The 18,188-nt window shown below is 50.7% G+C and overlaps 1 protein-coding gene across 12 annotated transcripts in view; it reads left to right on the top strand.

Moving 5' to 3' along the window:
• MEF2D (myocyte enhancer factor 2D) overlaps positions 1–18,188 on the top strand; it is a 172,192-nt gene that overhangs the window by 106,723 nt on the left and 47,281 nt on the right. For all 12 annotated transcript variants that reach the window (XM_039512663.1, XM_039512665.1, XM_039512667.1 and 9 more), the window contains one exon: positions 5,891–6,094. In XM_039512663.1, coding sequence (XP_039368597.1) covers positions 5,891–6,094 — 204 coding nt within the window. The remainder of the gene's footprint in view (positions 1–5,890; positions 6,095–18,188) is intronic.

Raw genomic sequence — 18,188 nt, 5'->3', positions numbered from 1 at the left:
TTCCTGGGTGTGGAAGGATGGGTGGGTCTAGTAGATAAAGAAGTGGTGACTGGTCAGCAGGACTCCCCGGGTTTCAGTTCCTACTTCTGGAGAGGGAGTATAACCTGGTCATTAAATTGGGGATCCTGGACTCCTGGGTCCTATTTCTGACACTGCCAGAGATGGGTTTGTTAATCTTGGGTAACGGGCCTGATGTTGTTTGCAGAACAGGGAATTTAACTCAGGTCTCCCAAACCCTAACCACTGGCCCATCCTTCCTCTCACAGAGGGCTGAGAGCCGCCAGGCCTTGCTTTCTTTTCTCTCCCCCGTTTCCAGCTTCAGACCTCCAGGCATGGCCAAGAGCCGCCTCCCTGCCCCGTCTGCCCCAGATATCCCTATTATTGGTCACTCTGAATAGCGTTGCCAGCGCTGAGTTGGTCCAAAGAGACCAACTCAGCCGCGACCCCATCACCGCGTACTGAAACGTCACAGCATCGTGTCTATGGGCTGTTGATTGACACATGACACCGCATCAAATCATCATAGCTCCTGACTCTTCCTTGGGATGTGCGTCTTCTGTGGCCATTGACACCTGGTTGAAGTGTGTGAAATGCTACCACCATGAGCAGAGCTGAGTGAAAGATCTGGACTTGGTAGCGTTATGAACCTACTTAGTGCAGCTGTAGTTTGTCCACATGCCATGGCAGGTCCTCAGCCATTGCGACATGGTATTGGCCAAATTCATGCGTGGTGCGACTCCGTCAAAGGCGAAACAATTAGACAGGGGATGAATCTGGCACGATGTTTTGTGGATGCCCAAAATGGAAACCTCTAAATAAAGCTCTTCATCATTTTTTGTGCGTGAACTTTTTGGGGGTCAAATCATGGCCTTTTTATTCAAAACCAAAACTTTTCATCACCGGTATCATTTTTCCCTCACTTTCACAAAACTTTCCATGATATATTTTCCTGGCGTTTTAACAAAAATCATTTTCAAAATTATCGGAAAATTGTTGTTAACCGAAAGCCTGAAAAACATGGCGGTTTTGGTAAAAGAACAGTTTGAGTAAAAAAATAAGTATTATGGGAAAAGTTCATGAAAAAACTGAGTTTGTCTTGAAGCCTATGAAATGGAAACAAGTTTGAAATTTTTCGCCAAATCATTTTCCTGTTTTTTCCAACCACCTCTATCTCTGACTTTTTCTTTCCCATAAAGGCCCAGTGTCTACTGTTGTTTGAAGGCTGGAGAAATGGGATCAGATAAACTAAGAAGTAATGAAGTTTTATTTGGAATACAAATAACCTCTAAAATAGTCCCCTAGAGCTGGTCACATTACTCATTGCAAGTGTAACCCATGATAACAAGATCTGGCTCTTTGTCCCCCTCTAGTGATTAGTCCATGAACGGCCCTATTGGGTAAGACCAGAGGTCCATCTAGCCCAGTATCCTGTCTTCCGACAGTGGCCAGTGCCAGGTGCCCCAGAGGGAATGAACAGAACAGGGAATCAAGTGATCCATCCCCTGTCGCCCATTCGCAGCTTCTGGCAAAGAGAACCCTGCGGCCCGCACCACTTCCTGCGGCTCCCATTGTCTGGGAATGGTGAACTGCAGCCCCTGGGAGCTGCAGGCGGCCGTGCCTGCGGACGGTCAATGTAAACAAACTCTCGCGGCTCACCAGTGGGTTACCCTGACGGTCTGCGTGCAGCCCGAGGGCCGCAGGTTGCCACAACTGCACTAGAAACTTGTGCTTTTAGATCCATGTTTTTGGGTTCAATCCCTGAAGGCAGCCCAAGAGGCAGTGTTGTAACACAGATAAGTTTGGGGATTAATTTCACCCAGGCACTTGTAGCAGAATCACTCACGGACAGATCCAGTTTCTGTGAACCTATTTCTTGTGTATAGGCATCTACCAAACAACTTACTAATGGCGCAGGCATGTCTGCCCGAGCTGGGCATTCCAGCTCCAGGGGTAGAGATACCTTTGGGCCCCTTTATGCTTCTCCGGTAGCGTGAAGGGGCTGGAAATTGGGCGCCAAGTGAAATGTACCTGTGCTTCAAGGCCTCTTTGTGCTGCCCGAGCCCTGCCAAGGGGCTTCAATGTGGATGAGAGGGGTTCGCTCTGCGGACTTGAGAACAAAACGCCGTTGGGGCAGCTTTGGGGATTCGTGGCCGTTTTCACGGCTAGCCTGGCGGTCACGCGACTGCTCGTGGGGGAATGACTCTGGAAATAAGAGCGGAGCTGACTCCCCGCCTGGAGTCGTGGAGAAGACGTACCAGCTGCTGTGGGAGTTACTCGCCCAGCTCTTCAAGAAACCTTTTCTTTGCAGAGGGGAGGAGCCGATTTATTTCAATCTCTCGCGCTCAGTTCATGTGTATGGTTCTATCTGTCTAATCTAGCCCCATACACACCCCTCTGTCTAGCTAGCTATCCCCATGCATACCCCATTATCTAATCCAATGGTTTTCAACCTGTGGTCCGCAGATCCCTGGGGGTCCGCGGACTATGTTCAAGATTTCCAAAGGGGTTTGCAACTCCATTCAAAAATGTTTAGGGGTCTGCAAATGAAAAAAGGTTGAATATCACTGATTCTATCTATCTATCTATCTATCTATCTATCTATCTATCCAGTGCCCACCTGTCTGGTTTCTGAGCCCTGGACTCAGTTGTTCAGATGCTAAGCTGTTCTGCCACTAGACAGAAGGAAGTGCCTTTCAATGGGAGAAGCTGCCCCTTATAAATGTGGCCACACGGGGCATTTTAACTTCTCTCTCCTTACAAGAGCCAGAGTGGCCAGAGGCTCTCCACTTAAGCTCCTGGGCGCACAAGTTTCAAACTGCCAAGATATCCTTATCATGCAGCAAAGCTAAGCTTGCCCCCCCGCCCACCGCACCCCCCCTCCCAATCTGTCAGCACGCAGCAGAGAGAGAGATGGAGTTTGGCGATGACACTCGCGCTGATCCTGAAGTAATTTGATTTGCCGTCGAGCAGGCCGGAGCTCTCGGAGACCCTGGCAACGTGACCGGGAGGGCTCAGAGGCAGAGCGAGTTAGCCCAGAAGACAAAGTCTCCGAGGGGGTCGGCAGCCTCACGTGGCGGAGAACAGCTGCGTGGTGTGCCATCCCTGCACTTTAAAAGGGCTGAGACGATTAGAGCCGAATCTCGTTACTACTTAATCACCTCAGAGAGGGGAGGGAGGAGGCGGCCCCTGAACTGAAGTCCCACGTGGGAAGCTGTGATATGCAATGTAAACGCCGGGGCTCGATTCTCGTGGACACCGAGGCCCTGTCTACACTTGGAACGCTGCCGCTGCCATGCCTTGGAGTAGACGCCAGCTCCGCCGAGAGGAGGGGTCTCCCTGTGGCCGTCGATAATCCACCTGCCGAGAGGCAGTAGAATTCTTCCATTGCCCCAGCGCTGGCTACACAGGGACTTAGGTCGGAGAGACAGTCCCTCCCTCCAGGGACCACCTCCCAGCTTAGGGCACGGCCAATCATTTATATGACTAACCTAATGGATGTACAGGGTCCAAGAGCTTTATTCTCGAGCTCTGACAATTTTGTCGAGATTTATTTGCTGTTCTAAATTTTGGGCCGGGTCATTTCAGCAACACGGTTCTTGTTCCGTCAGCTGTTTGGAGGCGTTCAAAGTCTGCGTGGCGCTGCTTAGGTTTTGATTGGCTGAACTGGTTGCTTGGTTCCTCTTTGCCCTCCCGAATTGGATGAGGGTGGTTCTTAGGGCGTGAGCCTCATTTACGCTTAAGGCCCCTTTACACCAATGTCTGGCAGTGCGAAAGGATTTCCACCCATTTTGAAACCCCTTTATACTGCCACAGCCATGTAAAGAGGCCTTAGGATCAATGAGACTGGGGCCTATTTCAGACTGAATGGTAAAGGCCCAAGCCTGCAAATCCTTGCTCTCTCTTGAGTATTCCTTACTCCCGTGGGTGAGTCATTGGACTGCCAGTGGGAGAAAGGGTTTAACAGGGATCGGGGCCCAGTTTGTTAAAATGATCGTCAGGCATGCTACAGTTTTTATCGCCTTGTAACCAGGGCCACCCAGAGGATTCAGGGGGCCTGGGGCAAAGCAATTTCGGGGGCCCCTTCCATTAAAAAAAAGTTGCAATACTATAGAATACTATATTCTCGTGGGGGCCCCTGCTGGGCCTGGGGCAAACTGCCCCACTTGCTGCCCCCCGGGTGGCCCTGCTTGTAACAGGGGAGGCCTGCCAACTGTAGTCCCAAAGGTGGCACGCACCTGAGCAGGGTTTTGGCTGATTCCCCTGTACAGAGCAGCAGGAAGCTGCAAAGGGTGGGGCTAGCTCGGACCAGAGTAGGCTCCGGCCAGGGCCGGCTTTATGACCCGCAGGGCCCGATTGGAATCATCGGCGGCAGTCCGGGGCTTCGGCGGCACTTCGGCGGCGGGGGGGTCCTCTCCGGGTTTTCTGCGGCGCCGAAGGACCCCCCCGCCGCCGAAATGCCGCGGACGACTCCCGTAGCGGGGTCCCCTTAGGCGCGGGTGCGGGGCCCTCTTTGGCGCGGGGCCCGATTCCGGGGAATCGGGTGAATCGGCTTAAAGCCGGCCCTGGCTCCGGCAGTGAAATCTGGGATTTGGGAGTGAGCTTACATGGATGTGAGACTGATCTGTTGTGAGCCTAGCTGGGAGAGAGATTGCAGGCCCACCTGGAGGCAGTTTGCTCTCTCTGACAGGTCTGGTTCTCGGTTGCCCAGCAGCCATTTGAACCAGTGCAAAGAAGGTGCAAAATAGACACACACAGCATGGCGGTGTTTTACACCCCAGCTTTGCACTGGGGTAAATGGCGGCACGACCTGCAGCGCGATGGAGAATCGAGCCCTTTAATCTTCCCTGACACAGGCTCTTCAATCCAATAAGAAGCCAATCCTCTGCGCGCTCTTCAGTTTCCCTTTGCCGTGGCCTCTGCTGAAGTGCACAGTGTGATAAGACGCAGCCTGCCCCGGATCAGGTGGCCTTATCAGCAGATAAGGGCAGGCAACGCTCCCATTTGTCAGGAGCAAAAGGAACAGAGGATCCATCCAGCAAAAGGCGCCTCTTCAGTCGACATTGCTAATGACAGCTAATTTAGAGGCAGGGTGGGTGGGGAGGACGACAGAGTGGTGCACCGGGGCACTCCTGACAGCCTTGCACCTTTGCATGTGAATTGGTGGCTATGGTGGGTTTAATAAGGGCTGGAGCAGTGAGTGGTTAACGAAGCAAAGAGTCAGCCCCCCTTGGCTTTAGTTCTGCAGCTTCCGGTGAAGCGTGCGCTTTGAGCTACTGCAGCCTGTGCCAAAGAGATCTCTCCCTGCTCAAAAATCAGTCTTAAAAGCCAGACAGATGGTGGCTCTGCTGGGGATTTTGCTAAAATGTATTTTCCCTTGATTCTGCAATATGTAACTTCCAACAGCGATCATCGTCCTTGCACTTTGGTAGCATCCGCCTTGGGAGGATCCTGAAGCGCTCGGCAGATATGAATCGGTTAGGCCCCGCAAGGGCCCAGAGGAGGAGGGGGAGGCTCAGTATTGTCCAGTTGGGGAAACCGAGGCATAAAGAGGCCAAGTCTTCTGCTCCCACCACTCTGGCTGCATAGCCCTTTAAATCTCCCATAATACCTCGCTCGGCAGCCTGCCCATAGTGTGTGTTTTCCCCTGTGTTCCCCTTTCTGTCCATGGTAGCAGCGTGGCTGGCCCAGTCAGGAGATCATAACCCACATAAACCACGTGGATCCAAAGTCCTCCCCTCAGATCCAGATTGGATGCCTTTCTGGACAAGACACGTTAGTCAAACGCAAATCACTGGGCTCAGTCCAGGGGAAACTGGATGGAGCTCGGTGGCCTTTGTGAGGCAGCAGGTCAGGCTGCAGGATCTATGACTCTCCTGCCTTCTCCCTGCAGGTGACCTTCACCAAGCGGAAGTTCGGTTTGATGAAGAAAGCCTACGAGCTGAGCGTCCTGTGCGACTGTGAGATCGCCCTGATCATCTTCAACCACTCAAACAAGCTGTTCCAGTACGCCAGCACGGACATGGACAAGGTGCTGCTCAAGTACACCGAGTACAACGAGCCGCACGAGAGCCGGACCAACGCAGACATCATCGAGGTGAGTCCTGGCCTTCCCTTCTCCCCACCCTCAACGAGGCTAGAGTCAGAGGCCCTGTTCGTAACTCCAGGGTTGCCAACTCTGGAGTCACCACAGGTCTGCCAGAATGGCGAGGCTCGCCGTGTTTGGTGTCTCCCGTAAAAGTCCCAGCTCCTGGAGGCATGTGGTGGTGGGGGAATCTTAGCTTTTCTTTAAAAAAAAAAAAAAAAAAAAAGAAGGAAATGTCTAGCCCTGGAGATTGCAGAGAAAAGCTGGGAAATGTGGCTGCTAAAGATTCAGAAATGAGGAGGCGAGTGAAAGGACCCCAACTTTATTTATTTCTTTAACATCTCCTGATTTTAAAGCCAATCTCATGATTTCTTAGGCCCGACTCATGATTTTGGAATGCTCGGGGCTGGTGCTTCTGTAACTCCAGTGTTACAGCTCTCGCGGTTGTATTGTAGTCTTGCACTGTGTGGTGTTGCTCTTAAAGCACCAGCTGCTGGAGTCATGGGATGACATGAAAATGTAAGCTTGCTTAAAAAAGAAAAAAAAAAGTAAGTTTCTAGCCCTGCCTGGGGAGAAAAGCTGGAAAATGTGGCGTGAGTGAACTCTAAAGGCTCAAAACCAGATTTCAAATAAAAAGAAGCCCAAATTTATTATCTTTTACAAATCTCATGATTTTTGAAGCCAGACTCGTGATTTCTTGGGCCTGATTCATGGGTCGTGAATGATAAGGAGGGGCAGTATGACACTCCAGCTAATTATGTGCCAATTAACTGGAGTTAACCAACCCCATTGGAAAATAGTAATGTAGACACTCTGCAAATGTTTGTATTTACCGCTCCCCTCCCCCAAGCATGAGGGGTGGCCACGGCTGGGGATGGGACATTGGAGGGGGAGGAATTCTCTCTCTCCGGTGCTTGGCTGGCTGGTTCTTGCTCCCATGCTCAGGGTCTGTGGGGTCAGAAGGGAATTTTCCCCCAGGTCAGATTGGCAGGGCTGTTGGGTTTTTTCACCTCCTCTGCAGTGTGTGGGTGCAGGATTATCTGGGTCTGTCTCAATCAGGGGCCTCGGGCCCTGGTCCAGCTCGGTCCCTCCTGTTCTCTGCCTGTGGCTCGTTCGAGTCTAGTCTCCTGTGGGCTGAGATATTTTGGTTGTTGGGTTTGGTGTGTGGGTGGTGGGTGGTGGTTCGTGGCCTGAGCTGCACAGCCATTCAGACTCGATGGTCTGGTTCTTGCTTCTGGATGGAAGGAGGCCGGGGAGCAGGGTATCTTGACCTTGAGATAAAGCTCTAAATTGCAAATAGGATCGAGAGGATGATAGAAACCAGGATCCCTACCCGCACACAATCCCTGCTCCTCTAAGTAATCGCCATGATCTCAATGGGAGTATTTACATGAGGAGGAAAGCTTGCTGGAGCCGATTTCATGAAATGAGCATGGATTTGCCGCACTCAGGGAGTCTTTCATAGAATTAGGTGTTGTACATTGAGTGATAGGTGCCTGGGGGAGATGGCTGGATTGGTGTAGGGGATCAGTAGCAGAACCTTTCACCTCTAGGCCAGCAGCTAACATCCAATCCAGGACAAACACTCGGACACGTCTGGTTGCTGCTTGGTGGGTCTCAGTCCAGTTTCCACTGGGCAAGTGGCCCCTGAGCCACATCAGCCGTTGCATTAATTAGCTGCCTTCTGGGCGTTCTCAACACAGGAGCCAAGGCGTGTACGGGCGATAGAGACCAAGCTCCCGACTCTGCCCTCATGAGGATCCAGCTGAATTAGGAATGAGGCACAGTAGTTGGGCTGGAATTTTGGAAGAACCCAGGGACAAATTTCCAGGAGGTCAGCGTCCACCCTTGGGGTTGGACTTTCCGAAGAGCTCGGCTCCCATTTTAGGCACCTAAAAAAGTGGCAGGGTTTGCACAAGGGGGTAGCACTTCGGATAACTGTTGGGTGGAAGTTTGCCCATCGGCGTCACCGTGGGAGCTGCTGCGTGCAGAAGTCTTATGCAAATCTGACTTTTTCTTCTGGTGCCTAGATGGACGCGGAGCGGAGCTGGTTGCTTGTTTGTTTTGATTCAGTGAAAGCTTTTCGGTGAAAAAAATGCAACCAATACTTCTTGTCACATTTTTTTCAATGAAAAATGGGGGGTTTAATCAAAAACAAAATTTTCTACCCAAAACCGATAGTTGTTGACAAAAATATTTGGATTTTCATAAACAGATTTTTTTTAAAGGCCGCATTTTTTGTGCATTCTGTTTTAGTGAAAATATTTGGGTTTTCATTGAAAACGGGGGAGAGAATGGTCACAACCCTAACATTTCAGGGCAGAAAATTTTCAACAAAAAGAGACTTTTTGTTATTTTTTGTCAAAAATTTTCACCGGGATTGGGGGAGAGTTGTTTCCCAGCCAGCTCTAAAGCTGGATTCTTCTAAAAACCTAAACCCGGTTGTAGGTGTTGAAAAAAAACAGGCGTGAGTGAGTGTGTTTGAGCACTAGCCTGTGTCCACATTAGAATGATTGTATTGGCAGCTGATGAGTTGTGCTCACTCGAGTTTTAATAGACGCCGGTTCTGAGTCATTTTTCACTGCAGAGTTAGCTCAAGTGATCTACACTCAAGTGACTCCTCTTGTGTGAGCGGAGCTCAGGTGAGAACTGCCACATGGTGAAATAACCCTCAAGTTGCTGGGTCCACACTGGCACCGGTGCTAGGACTTCTGGGGACACCTCCCGGGGTCCTTAGCGCCACAGGAAGCTGAGCTGCTGTATGAATTTTTTCCCAATGAATTGTGGGAGAACCCTTCCAGATGCACAGGGGGAATTGTGGGAAAGCATTGGAGGACTAGCTGCACTTGAATGCTGCTACCTTGTGATCCACACTACAGAGTGGTTGTGTTAACAGCTGATGAGTTGCACTCACTCAGGTTTTGGCCTATACATCCCTCTCAGGCCAGACAGCTCGAGTAAATAGCATCACTGCACGTGAGTGATAGAGTTTTGTGTGTGGACGGGGTTAAGGGCAACCCTGGGGTTATAACTCGAGTTAACTTCGCAGTGAAGATGACCAGGTTTGTGCAGAACTTGCACTGCCGCAGGCAGCACTGAGAACCGTTCTGCGTTGGAGCATCTCCACCTCTCAGCTGTCAATCCAGCTCCCTTCCCACCAGCAGCGAATTCGCAAGCACGAAAGGCTCAGCGAGACATGCGCCATGTTCCCGAGAGCCAAGAGAGCTCTGATTAGAGCCGCGCGTTTGTCACTTTCGATGAAGAAGCTGCATGTGGGCAACTCCCTCTACGTCCGAGCAAATTTAGACAAATGAATGGGTTGGCTGGGTAATTATTGCCATTACAGGCGGACGTAAATTAACACACACAGAGCGCACAGAGCCTCTAGTCATTCAATTTATCTGCTGGAGATGGCATGGATGCAAAGGATCAGCGCAACCACTGCACAGGCAGAATGATGGTGCTTGGACCTCACGCAGCAGCAAGGTTTAACCTCTTCAAAGCGCTGCTGGAGAAATAATCTCCCCCTTGCTGTTCTGACCATGTCACGTCTGCTTTTAAATCCTTGTGGTGTGATCTGGCAGCCTCCCTCATCTCTCTGAGGCTTTGATTTCATGGGGGTGGTGGGGGTAACTGGAACCTCCTCAAATCTTGCTTCTTTTCTTTCCTTTCAAATACATGCCTGATTGCTTTTTTTTTTTTTTTTGGAGAGCAGGCTTTGAACTAAGACGCCTTCCACCTCTTTGTTCAGCTGATAAAATCCTGGAGCCTGATTCTCATTTAGGCTATGTCTACATTAGGAGCACTTTACCGGTATTGCAGCACCAGTCTACTAGAGCGGCAAAACGCTCCTAGAGTGGACGCAGCTGTACCGGCAAAGCCGTGCTCTGTACCCGCATAGTAAAGCCACTCCCCTACGAGCGAAGCAAGCTAAACAGTGTTGTCATTATAACTTCATCTTGTGCCAGCACAGCTCTGTCGGTCAAAGATCCCACCCTCCTCCACCCCCCTGACTGATACAGCTATGCCAGCAGAAGTCTGTAATGTAGACTTGGTCTCTCTCACAGTTTTTGTACTGGTATAACTATGGCAGTTGGGGGTGGGTTCTTTTACTGTTATACAGTACAATCCTTAGTGTGGGTGCAGTTATATGGGTATAGTATTGTCTTATCCCAATATAGCTTAGGCTACGTCTACACTATCCGCCGGATCGGCGGGTAGTGATTGATCTGTCGGGGATCTATTTATCACGTCTAGTGTAGACGTGATAAAATCGATCCCCGATCGCTCTGTCGTTGACTCCAGAACTCCACCGTGGCGAGAGGCAGAAGTGGAGTTGACGGGGAAGCGGCAGTGGTTGACTCACCGCTGTCCTCAGGGCCAGGGAAACCGACCTAAAATACGCCGACTTCAGCTATGCTATTCGCGTAGCTGAAGTTGCGTATCTTAGGTCGACCCCCCCCCCCCCAGTGTAGACCTAGCCTTATTCTCCTTCTGTACAGGCATTGCTATACTGGTGTAAGAACCTTAAATTGGTGTAGCTGCGTCCATACTAGGGAGCTGCACCACTGTAACTATACCAGGGTAGGTAAAGTGTTGTCTACACACAAAAGCTGTAGCACTTTGAATTCACTAGGGCAACAAAGGATGACGATGTCTGGTCTTTCTTACTGGACCTGTTTGCATGAAGGCCCCTTTACACCACTTTGGCAGTATAAAGAAGTGTTGGCGTGAGAGTCAGTGTAATTTACTCCGTACAGGTGTGAATGGGTGCAAATGAGAACCTTGTCCCTTGGGTAGTTGTATCTACACCACTGCAAAGTCAGTGAAAAATTCTGCCCTCCTGATCTGATGGGGTTTCACCCCCACTTCGCGCTGGTGTAGATGACCCTACAAGGTCACAACGGCTCTGATACTGCTCTCATTGACACTGGGATAAATCCTCTGTGACTCAAGTTGGTGGAATTACCCTGGTGCCAGTGAGCTCAGAATCAACCCCCCTGCCTGGGCAGAATAACTGCCCCCACCCCAAAGATGCAGCCGTTTGCTCCCACATGAGTGGAGCTGTGTGAAGTCCCGCCTTTGCTAGTCTATAATAACATCCTTGCCAGCCTTCTCCATGGTGCTAGTTCCGCTTAGCTCGCACCATTCGACAGATTTGTCTTGGCCTAAAAATATAAACATTTTGGGCAGCGTTCTCCTCTCCTTATGGTCCAAGATCCAAACACTTGAAATCCAGCAAGTTTCATCAGTCAGTCCTTGGCACTCGGGGAAGTGCTTTGTTTGTATCAAATAAATAGATGGATCCGCATCCAAAATTGAAATAAGAAAAAATGCATCGGGAGAGGAAAAATATGAGTTGATGTGCAAGAAAACTGAATGTTCTGGGCTCTGCAATCTGCCAGTGGGGCCCCGTAGCACTGGATTCTCCCCTGCCCAACCACCCAGCAGAGGAAGACCCCATATGGATGGGCTTTTAAACCTCCTTTATAACCCTTCCTGCCCCAGACTGCTTGCCCGGCACAATTTAGAGCAGCCTCGAGGCTGCTCTAAGTTTTTCCCAGCTTCCCCCAGCCCGAAAAGGCTGTTCAGGCAGCCAGGGATAGCCAGCACACAGAGGCACTTCAGACATGCTCCCTTTCCCTTAGCCACAATCCATGCACCGAGTGACAGGAAGTTGCTTCTTTAGGAGCTGGAGCTGACTCCCGCTGAAGCCAGCGATCTACGCTTATTTGCTCCAGCTGAGGATCTGGCTCAGGGGAGCAGGTTCCATGGACCCTTCCCAGGCCATAACAGCCAGAAATCGCACCAGGGTCCTTGTCGTGGTTTGGAAGCTGCTTTGGGCCGCCTGGTGTAATTCACTGTCTGCTGCCCTCCACCCTGAACAGCATCTTAACAAGGTTCATCGTATGACTGAGCGGCAGCTTCCAGCGTGCACGGAACGCAGAGTCTCCTTTGGAGCCCCGAGGACAGAGAGTTTTTAATTTGCTGCCTGAGCTGATTGTTTTTTGGCTTCACCGGCGAGACAAGCCCTGATATAAATCTCTCTGTTAAGGTGTTTCCTCTCGAGAAGGGATTAGACGGCTCACCCCTATGTAGGAGCAGCAAGTGGCTTGTTTCTTTAATTTCAGGCATTGGCTCGCAGCACCCTGGGGACCTTTCGCTTGCAGATGTTGCAAGCCAAAGGCTAAGCTGCTGTAACCTGATTGCAAGGGAGTTCCACCAGTTTGCACCAGCTGAGGGGTCGGGACCCCTGATTTGAGGATGTGTCGCTGGGCTCTCTACACTGCTTCCCTCCCTCCCCTGCAAATTCAAGCCAATGGGGATTCCTCACCTCCCCTTCGGAAGAGACAACATGGCTCAGTGGTTAGTGTGTTGGACAGGGAGGCCTGGGTTCTATTCACAGCCATGCCACTGGCCTGCGGGGTGACCTTGGGCAAGTCACTTTGCCCTCTCTCTCTGTACCCCCTCCCCTCCTTTGTCTTGTCCATTTAGCTTGTCTGATCTCTGGGGCAGGGACTTTCTCTGGCTGCATGCAGTGCCCCGCACAATGGGGCCCTGATTTCGGTTGGTGCCTCTAAGAGATATTTATGCTGCTTCTGGATACAATATCTCGTCGTATCATTGACACTGCTGCCACCCTATCAGAGAGGTCTCCTTTGCATTAAATGTGACCTTGTCCTCAGATGCAAAGCTCCATCCCGCATGGAATTGCTTTCCTGCCTCTCCCTTCTGGCCCGTGTATCTTTAGCCCCGGATGGAGCATCGGCTCTGATCTGCATTAACGAATCCTTGGTAAGCACTTTTAGCGAGCAGTCCCAGGGGCAGAGAATCTGGTCTGCAGACAGATTGGGATCTGCAGGGTGGGAGCCAGGAGGAGGTGTTGGCATTGGTCTCTGAGGAGGGAGGACAGCTGTTTATTCTGTGCAAGGAGACAAGCTGCTGGCTGGGGAAGCAGGGAGGGTTGGTGTTAGCTGGAGAGGTGTCAACTTAGCCTTGTATCAGCTGCAGGAAGGGTGCTGTGAATCAGCCAAGTGTGAATGTGTGTGTGTGAATGTACGCGAGTGTGTGAATGTGAGCGTGTGTGTGTGTGTGCGTGAATGTAAACATGTGTGTTTGAGTACGAATGCGAGTGAGTGTGTATATGTGTATACACCCATAGGCGTGTGTGAACGAACACGTGTGTAGTGGGTATACCCATGTGTGAGCGTGGCCATGTGATCACGTGTTGTGTGTGTAAGACTGTGAGCTTGAGCGTAGGTGTGTGATTTCATGTGTGCGCATACGTGTGGGGCAGAGAGAGCTAAAAGCTGCTCTAACTTACCTGGGGGGGCCAGGCAGGGCCCTAAAGGATGGGGAGGCTCAAAGATGGTTTAAAACTGGCCTCTTTTTATCCCAGACATGAGTGCAGGAACAGAGGCCTAGATGCTGAAATCAGTGGGAGTTAGGTGCCTAAATACCTTTGAGGGTCTGGGGTAGAGTAACTGCGAATCCGACCCCCACTTTTCCCCGCCGTTTGGTATGTTGTAGACACAAGACATTGCCTTGACTTGTCGTATGGTTTGCAGTGACAAGCCCCGTCCTCTTTTTCCCTGCATGTAAATGCCAGCAGCCAGATGGCTCTGGAACTAGATCGCCAGTATCCTGGTTGCACAAGCCAGAAAGGATGGCGAGCAGCTCTGTGCTCTCCAGGGGTAATTCACAGAGAGCGCAGCACCTTTTCTTTTCTCTGATGATGGAAGGGAGCAAGAAGTGATGTCCGGGTCTCCTTGCTGAGCGCAGGGCAAACAGAAGGCTCATAAAGAATAAACGCCCCTTGCTCGACCCTGGGGGTTGCCAGCTTTGCTGTCCTAACCCTTGAGCTAGCTTCACAAAAGCACTTAAAGAAACAGGGCGTTGTCTGTCAGAGCTGCACCCTCTGTAAAGTGGGGATAATGGTGCTCACCTCCCATGTGAAATGCTTGGCGATCTATTGATGAAAAGTGCTAGATGAGAGCATGGGAGAAATTTGCAGAGAGCCTGAAATAGGTGCAGTCCCGTTCAATGGGCGCTGACTCAGATGGTAACGATCACGCATGGAGTGTCAGCAGCGAGAACTGTTTCACAGATCATCAAATCATGGAAGAAAGGAGAAGTGTCCTATCATGGTGCTGTCCACCACCATTTCTCAAAATGAGAGAGGGGGGTGGCAGGTGTAAAAAGGAAGCTGTGCAGGCTGCTATCAGCACATGGTAGGGTTTTGATGGGGCCGATCAGTTCATTTTCCTGACTGAGGCAAGGAGAGGAGGCTGGTGCTTAGTTTTCAAAGGTTTCCAAACACTGATAAGGCACTGCCAGCTAATGATGTTGTCGTGAGTCTTGCACGTGGTCCCCTTGAAGCCCCAGCTCCTGGAATCCTGTGATGATTGAGAATCTCAATTTTCAATTTTTAAAAACAAGTCCTAGCTGTGGAGAAATGCTTGAGAACGAGGCACCCGAAGGCACAGAAATCAGACAGAAAATAAATGCAAAGAAACAAACATATAACGCTGAAGCCAATCTCATGATTTTAAAGCCAATCCCAAGCGTTTGGGGAGCCTGTTTCATGATATTTGAATGCTTGAAGTAAGTAATACTGCACGAGAGCGGGAGAGAGTGAGGCATGAGTCACACAGTTTGGAGAGGGCTAGATCTGGCCCAGTTTAACTCCAGCAGCCATTTAGGGCCAGTCTCCTGGATGAAATGCCCTGCAGAGAAATGTTGCAAGCGCTAGTGAAATGGCAGCGTCTGTCAGCAGAGGATTTTAGCTGCATGGCCCCCATGGCTCTTTCTGGCCCTGGCAAAGTTCTGGCTGTTCCAAGGTTTTAAGTCTGAGGAAAATCTCTCCTAGTGCAAAGGGGGGTTTCCTTAATCGGGTGAGGGACAGATGAGTCTCCGAGACAGGCATGCTGGCAGCCACGTGATGGTTAAAGTTGAGATCACGCCGGCTTTGCTCCTTGCTGTCGCTTCTCATTTCCTCACAGCCTGGCTGATGTGCCGGTTTCTGGTAAGCGACTTGGACGGGAGCAGGGCTGACAGGGGACTGGACGCTCAGAATCCATTTAAAGACATGCAGCGTTCTTCCCTTCCCTTCCCTTCCCTTCCCGCATTCAGCAGCCCTATCTGGGGCCTGGTTTTTTTCCCTCCAGAGCACGCTTGTGCTGTCATTTTCACACACCCAAATTGCTGCCAATGGCGGCTCTTTACGCCGGTTTTAAATGACAACGCACGTTGCAGGGGATGGCAAATCTGGCATACAAGGGTGAAGATGGCAAGTTCTGATCAAGATCCAAACTTTTCCAGCATTTGGGGTTGTTTCGATTACAGCCTTTAAAGGAAGTTGACCCCATGCTGAGTGAGCATCCTTTGCTCTCAGACTCCCTGAATGTCCCGCTGGCTCTTGAATTAGAGTGCTGTTGCTTTAAAAGCAAAGCAGGCTGGGTATCTCTTCCTGGGTATAAAATAAGAGAGCTGCCATCTGCCAAAGGGAAGGGCATCTGTGGCGGGTCACACTGAAGGGACAAACCGACGGACATAGCAGTGACAGCTCATCAGCCAGGCTGGGCAGGGAGGGTGTCCCTGGCCTCTGTTTGCCAGAAGCTGGGAATGGGCGACCGGGGATGGATCACTTGATAATTCCCTGTTCTGTTCATTCCCTCTGGGGCACCTGTCAGAGGACAGGATACTGGGCTAGATGGACCTTTGGTCTGACCCAGTACGGCTGCCGTTCTTATCGACGGAACTAAGGCTGGTTGAAAACCGGGAATTCTTTTCCACTAACATTTTTGAATGAACAGAACGTTTTTTTCTCCTGTTTGAAAACGTTCCAATTTTTCGATGGAACTAAAAAGTGAAAAATTTTGTCTTAAATCCGTTTGTGACCCACCTTTGCTCTTCTGACTGCTCTGACTGTCGATCGAATGGGACCTGGATTTGGCCTTTTGTCCTTTGAATGCAGTTCGGAGCTCTGAGATCCAGAGGCCGAAGCCTCACTCCGAGCATGTGGCCCACCGATAGTGCTGTGTCTGCTCCAGCTGGTGGCACTTTCCATCCATCAGAGCAGTGTCATCCGAGCCTGGAAAGAACCAGCCTTGCTCTTGAACAAACAGTGGTCTCCTCCTTCCTCCTCCTCCTCCGAACAAGCTGCCCAAGGGCCAGAAAGGGCCGTGATGGAGATTAGCAAGTGCTGAAGAATCTGCAGCCTACATGACACATGGCGTTGTTTGCCACAGAAGTGCACTGTGCTTCCTCACTGCAGATGGATTCCCTGCCCCAGAATGCTCAGTCTAAGATGAGAGCCAGCAGAGGAGGGCTGGGAGAGCAGTGTATGATCATTTAATCAGTTAGGAGGCTAATGTGTGTGTAATCAGCCAGTAGAGCGAAATGGGAGGTGGTGTGGTCCAATGGATACAACGCTGGACTGGGCTGGGAGTCAGCAGACTTGGGGTCTAGTCCTAGCTCTGCCTCGGACCAGCTGTGTGACCTTGGGCAAATGCCTGACTCTCTGTGCCTCAGTTTCCCCTCCCATCCTGTAAGCACTGCAGGGCTCTCGTGCTGTGTTAACACAGAGCTCAGGGCAACGGGGGTCTGAATCTTGGTTGTGAGTGCTACTGGAATCCAAAAAAATAATATCAAGAGCTGCTTTAAAAATGGGCAGGAGGGGTTTGGGGGTTTGGGTTTGGTTTTTCCAGAAGTAGAGCTGAATTTCCCCCAACTCCATTTTCTGTGTTGACATTTTGATGAAAAAAATGTCCTTGAAACGTCACAATTCGAAACATTTGGACCAGCCCTGCTAAGCAGCCGTGGTTAGCGGCGGGCTGGCTGCTGGTAAACGCAGTGCTGGCCAGCGATGGGGAGTGGGAACTAGTTTCATGGGGAACCTCGGGCTAGATCCTCAACTGGTGTAAACTGGTGCAGCTCCCTTGATTGCAGGTACTTTATAATTAATGGAGTATGGTGCTTTCTGTAAAATCACCTGTGCTCAATACCAGCCAACACCCCGTCCCCAGAGACAGCCCACTTGTGAGGGTGGAATGTTCCCCAGTTGGCCAGAGGTATTTGCTGTTTTTACAGCGAATCCGGGCCGTGCTAAGCTCTGTACCTGCCACGCGTGGCGTGTCCATCAAATTAAGCAGGCAGCTATTCGAACAGGAAGGGCCTGTTTTTCCTCCTCTGGCTGAACCTTGTGAAAAACCAAGATCTGCTGAAGAGCTAAAGGCGCTTTTAACGAAAAATGGCATTTAGTCGAAACCCCCAATTTGCCTCTGAATCACCGTTTTGATGGACATTTTCAGCCAGCCCTGGTTGGTAGGTAACACCTGGCCCAGCCCAAGACAAACCCCGCTTTTAATGATCTTACAGGAGCCCTAGATCTGTCATTTCAACCCTCGCCTAAATTTGCAGCGCCGTCTCATGTTAGGTATGCCAGTCACCCAGGCCCTGATCCGAAGCGCTTTGAAGTCAGTGTGGGAGGATATCCATTGACTTCAGTGGGCTTTGGCTGGGACCCTATGTCCCTTTTGCTGGAGAGGCTTGTAAGCACTCCCACAGAACGTCTTTGAGGGCCGACTTAAAGGAGATTTTTGTCTGAACATTGTTCTCCCTTTGCACTCCCATCTGCGGCTTTGTTCTATATCCAGACGGCAAAATATATGCTGGTTGGGGCAGAGCTGGGGTAGTTGAAAGGATTCAACCCAAGTATTCATTATGGGAAATGCCAGCCAGGGTTGCATTCACCTCTTTGAAAGTTACCTAGAGCCTTCTTTGATCTTCCATTTCACCCACTCATGTGGGAGGCAATTAATTTAACCTCATCGCCGAAGGAAGCCACCTGCCCGGCCCTTCCCCCCAAGCGTTTTCTTGCTAGAGATTTCAGTGCAATGGGACAGGGAGATATAAGCTGGGAGAGAACTATAGTCGCTGCTGATCGTGAAAACCCCGCTCGGCTCAGCCACCGGCCTGGACGAGTCAATTCATGTCTCCGTTCCTCAGTTTCCCCCTCTGTAAAACAGGGATAATGCTACTGCTCTCCTTTGTAAAGCACTCTGAGACCTACTGATGACCAGCCCTAGATAAGAGGTAGGGATTA

This window comes from Mauremys reevesii, linkage group 24, assembly GCF_016161935.1.
Source record: "Mauremys reevesii isolate NIE-2019 linkage group 24, ASM1616193v1, whole genome shotgun sequence".
Taxonomy (NCBI): Eukaryota; Metazoa; Chordata; order Testudines; family Geoemydidae; genus Mauremys; species Mauremys reevesii.
This window is presented reverse-complemented; position numbering and strand designations above follow the sequence as displayed.